This window comes from Ixodes scapularis, unplaced genomic scaffold (genome assembly GCF_016920785.2).
Source record: "Ixodes scapularis isolate PalLabHiFi unplaced genomic scaffold, ASM1692078v2 PGA_scaffold1__304_contigs__length_218370807, whole genome shotgun sequence".
Classification (NCBI taxonomy): Eukaryota; Metazoa; Arthropoda; class Arachnida; order Ixodida; family Ixodidae; genus Ixodes; species Ixodes scapularis.
In genome coordinates this window covers 106,039-110,703 of record NW_024609846.1, presented here as the reverse complement: position 1 = coordinate 110,703, position 4,665 = coordinate 106,039, and the positions used below count along the sequence as shown (strand labels likewise).

At 46.4% G+C, this 4,665-nt stretch overlaps 1 protein-coding gene and 1 pseudogene across 1 annotated transcript; both read left to right on the top strand.

Moving 5' to 3' along the window:
• LOC120838483 overlaps window positions 1–496 on the top strand; it is a 1,315-nt pseudogene extending 819 nt beyond the window's left edge.
• Window positions 497–1,511: 1,015 nt separating this feature from the next.
• On the top strand, window positions 1,512–3,223 carry LOC120838467. Its single transcript, XM_042290588.1, has 3 exons — window positions 1,512–1,562; window positions 1,619–2,254; window positions 2,371–3,223. Exons 1-3 carry the CDS (start codon window positions 1,552–1,554, stop codon window positions 3,221–3,223), a joined length of 1,500 nt encoding a protein of 499 aa, XP_042146522.1. The 5' UTR covers window positions 1,512–1,551.
• Window positions 3,224–4,665: the final 1,442 nt, after the last annotated feature.

The following is a 4,665-nucleotide window of genomic DNA, read 5'->3' as shown; positions in this document are numbered from 1 at the left end:
CACGTACATAGCCGCCCCTTCGACCGTAATGGGAAAACAACTTTCGACCCTGGACTCTACAATCAAGGACACCAGCGTGCAAAATTCCGTAATAATGCTACAGCGAGAGGATTTTGACAGCGAGTACGACAGGCCCATCGAGCGCGAACACAGCCACCAGGGTTTAATACACAATCCCCCCAATTGCAGCAAGGCGCAGCCTAGCATGGGCTTTGGAATTTTGGCAGTAAGCAAAAAATCGATCGATTCTCCGGGCAGCAACGATAAATTTCAAGACGTGTCGGCATTTTTCTAGGTGGACACAGAACTGGTGCTTCACTCGAGCAACGATACAATATCGCCCATGCAAAAAATTAACAGCGCGTGCCACCAACACTTTACCAAAACTAAGGTAAACAAGTATATCCCAGCTAACCGACAAACACACTTGGGCCACTACACATATCACGAATCTACCGGAACTGCCAAGTTACTCTCTGTACCATTCAAGCCATAATAAAGAAACTTTTTATTGTTTCTTGTACCCACATCGCCTGCATATCTCGCTATTCGTCAACCAATTGATTACTCTGTCCCATTCTTCGTCCATTGCTTGTACCATCCGCTGACAGTAATCATTTTCGCTTTCATCTTCTCTCCGAATAATGACCAGATGATCGTAATTGCCTCGAAGCACCTTGGCACAAATCTCCCTTTCCTTAAGATTTTCTTCTTGTATCTTCTGCGCTTTTACCCTCTCCTTATGCATGCGTGTTTCGACTTCCCTCTTTCCAAACTCGACGAGTTTATCGACGACCAATCGGAGAAAATCCTCCTTGAAATCCATGGAGTACTCGATTGCCCTGGACACGGGGGAATCTTCAATCTTCATGTCGTCGTCGTCGTCGTCGGTATCCTAAAGAAGATATATATATATATATATAACTCTTTTATACTTAGCTACAACAACTGCAACGACATCCATTTTTTTTTAATTAATTAATTACTAATTAATCAACTAATTAGTCATTAACAGGTAGACAACTCACCAATAAGATGCGCCGAATATTAGCCCCCAGTCCTCCGTCCTTCTTTCCACCAGCCTGGCTACTAGTGCTGCTGTTGCTTGGTCCTGGCAGAGGTTCCATCCTTCCCGTCCGAGTCGTCGTAGTAGACTGAGGTTTAGTAGGGTTAGCTCGCTCATTATATAGGCAACTAGCAGAACTGGTTTTGGGCGTCGCCAAGGACGCTAACCGGTTTATCCAGGTCGCGAAGGCCAACCGCACGATATAAAAGGAGCTGCCTTCGGCTCGAAAATTCAGTCTTCGCCGAGGACTCGAAAGGACAAGACCTCCTGCCTGCCTGCCTGCCTGGAAGGACTGCTGCCTGGACTGCCCCCTTGGATGGTGAGCCTGCAAAAACTTTGACTCTGCTCTATTGAGCATTTTTGAGACTAAGTTTTTAATTTAGCGACTTTGCCTCTCGAATGCTCTCTAGACTTTGCCAAATTTTTTTTTTTTTGATAGATGGAGCGGGAAATGCCAGAGAAGAAGCGAGTCAGACTCGAGGAGAATGACGATGAGGTACCACTACACGTATTATTGGAATATATGTTTGACGGGGAAATGTCCGTTACTAGGGAGGAGATGGACAAAGCAGTGGAGAAGATGAGTCACGATGTGCCGCTTCCCCTATACAAGAGTTGGACGAAACTGAAGAAATTGATCGACGCGTGGACATTTTACCAGGAGAAATTTTGTCCGAACCAAGAACATTGGCAACGCGAGAATGCGACCATCACGAGTCCCCTCCACTATTGCCCCGATGGGCAGAAGAGTTACGACGCGTTCCAAAGCGAAGAAGAATTGTGCATGATGTCATTACCGTTGGATCATATGGAGAAGCTCAGGAGTCTTATTTTACTTTGTCTAAGCGCCTTGAAGAACCCAGAGCAGGATATGCCTTTGCCGCCATCTCCTTCCACCTCTCGGGATGTAGACGGCCGCACTTGCACGTCGTCCACGATTGCTCGTGGAGCAACGGAACGTGTAGATGTGTCGCCTTTGCAGGGTTCCGCAGAAGACCAAATCGCTCTTCGGTTTGGTCTTGTAACACCAATGGATGGGACTATTTCCGCCTCGTCGACTATCTTAATAAAGAGCCCCGCCGGTTGGAGTACCTTAAGGTGGCAGGAACCAGTTGGCTCGAACACATTGGAGCTGAGGTATTGGAACTCCCAAGACATTGCAGATGTGGAACCGCAGGAGCAGTGGAGGTATTATTTGGAGCATTTCAAGGTCCAAGTGCATGCGACGACTGCACCCGAAGTGTTGGAGGCCATCCAAACACTTCGCAAGTATACGCAACGGAAACTACTCCACGTCAAACCAGAAGATGTGAGAAAGCACACCATACAGAGGAGTCACTCTTTCTCATCCTCTCCCAGAACCCGGTCTCGCCGCTGACGAACATTACTCGAACTCCAATGTGGTTAGAACGTGCGGACTTGCGATTTATACGCCTAGACGACAAGCGCCTGCAACGTGCCATTCAAGTTTTGAATGAACAATTGTGTAACTGGACCACTTTGGACTATATATCTCTGTATCAAAAGACTAACCCTCTGTTTGACGCACCACATGGCAACATTAGCCAATATTATATGGATGTACCGTCTTCGTTTGCAGCCATTGTAGAGCTGTTGGAATATCAATTGGGACCCGACGTTCCAGACTTTGTAACCAACTTGTATAACCTACTCGAAAGGCACGTACCCAAGAAGAATTGCATGGAGATTGTATCCCCTCCAAGTGCTGGAAAAAACTTTTTCTTTGATGCCGTTGTCAGTTTTTATATAAACAGGGGCACTATACACAACTTTAACAAGTATTCTAGTTTTCCATTGCAAGATGCCGTGGGCAAGCGCATTTTGATTTGGAACGAACCAAATTGTGAATCGAGCGCATTTGAAACGATAAAGAAAATTTTTGGGGGTGATGTAGACAGTGTAGCGGTCAAGTATTCGAGCGACATGACTGTAACACGCACTCCCGTGATTGTTTTGAGTAACCACGAGACTTTTCCGCGCATTGCAGCGTTTAACCACAGGATCTTTAGGTACAGGTGGAAAACTTGTCCACAATTGCTCAAGTATGACAAGAAGGTTAATCCACTTGCGTTGATTAATTTATTTGATGCCTACCTCGACGATCACGAATATACTGCCACGCGCCGTGTTCAATAAAGTGCTTTTTTTTTATCTAGCCAACACGGTCTTGCTGTCTGTTTCTTCAACTGCTACGACGACATGTGTTGTGGTGTGTTGTGTTGGGTTGGGTTGGGTTAGGTTAGGTTAGGTTAGGTTAGGTTAGGTTAGGTTAGGTCAGGTCAGGTCAGGTCAGGTCAGGTCAGGTCAGGTCAGGTCAGGTCAGGTCAGGTTAGGTTAGGTTAGGTTAGGTTAGGTTGGGTTGGGTTGGGTTGGGTTGGGTTGGGTTGGATTGGGTTAGGTTAGGTTAGGTTAGGTTAGGTTAGGTTGGGTTGGGTTGGGTTGGGTTGGGTTGGGTTGGGTTGGGTTGGGTTGGGTTGGGTTCGGTTAGGTTAGGTTAGGTTAGGTTGGGTTAGGTTAGGTTGGGTTGGGTTGGGTTGGGTTGGGTTGGGTTGGGTTAGGTTGGGTTGGGTTAGGTTAGGTTAGGTTAGTTTAGGTTGGGTTGGGTTGGGTTGGGTTGGGTTGGGTTGGGTTAGGTTAGGTTAGGTTAGGTTAGGTTTGGTTAAGTTAGGTTAGGTTAGGTTAGGTTAGGTTAGGTTAGGTTGGGTTAGGTTGGGTTAGGTTGGGTTGGGTTAGGTTAGGTTGGGTTAGGTTAGGTTAGGTTAGGTTAGGTTAGGTTAGGTTGGGTTGGGTTGGGTTAGGTTAGGTTAGGTTGGGTTAGGTTAGGTTAGGTTAGGTTAGGTTGGGTTGGGTTGGGTTAGGTTAGGTTAGGTTAGGTTAGGTTAGGTTGGGTTGGGTTAGGTTGGGTTAGGTTAGGTTAGGTTAGGTTAGGTTGGGTTAGGTTAGGTTAGGTTAGGTTAGGTTAGGTTGGGTTAGGTTAGGTTAGGTTGGGTTGGGTTAGGTTAGGTTAGGTTAGGTTAGGTTAGGTTAGGTTAGGTTAGGTTAGGTTAGGTTGGGTTAGGTTAGGTTAGGTTGGGTTAGGTTGGGTTAGGATGGGTTAGGTTAGGTTAGGTTAGGTTAGGTTAGGTTAGGTTAGGTTAGGTTGGGTTGGGTTAGGTTGGGTTGGGTTAGGTTAGGTTAGGTTAGGTTAGGTTAGGTTAGGTTAGGTTAGGTTAGGTTGGGTTGGGTTGGGTTGGGTTGGGTTGGGTTGGGTTAGGTTAGGTTAGGTTAGGCTAGGTTAGGTTAGGTTAGGTTAGGTTAGGTTGGGTTAGGTTAGGTTGGGTTGGGTTGGGTTAGGTTAGGTTAGGTTAGGTTAGGTTAGGTTAGGTTGGGTTGGGTTGGGTTAGGTTAGGTTAGGTTGGGTTAGGTTAGGTTAGGTTAGGTTAGGTTAGGTTAGCTTGGGTTAGGTTGGGTTAGGTTAGGTTAGGTTAGGTTAGGTTGGGTTAGGTTAGGTTAGGTTGGGTTAGGTTAGGTTAGGTTAGGTTGGGTTAGGTTAGGTTAGGTTAGGTTAGGTTAGGTTAGGTTAGGTTAGGTTACTCGTT

What these genes read in the sequence shown, in the direction of transcription:
- LOC120838467 (XM_042290588.1), top strand. An exon ending in GAACCGCAGGAGCAGTGGAG is followed by an intron (nt 2,255 to 2,370) that starts GTATTATTTGGA and finishes ACGTCAAACCAG; the next exon opens with AAGATGTGAGAAAGCACACC.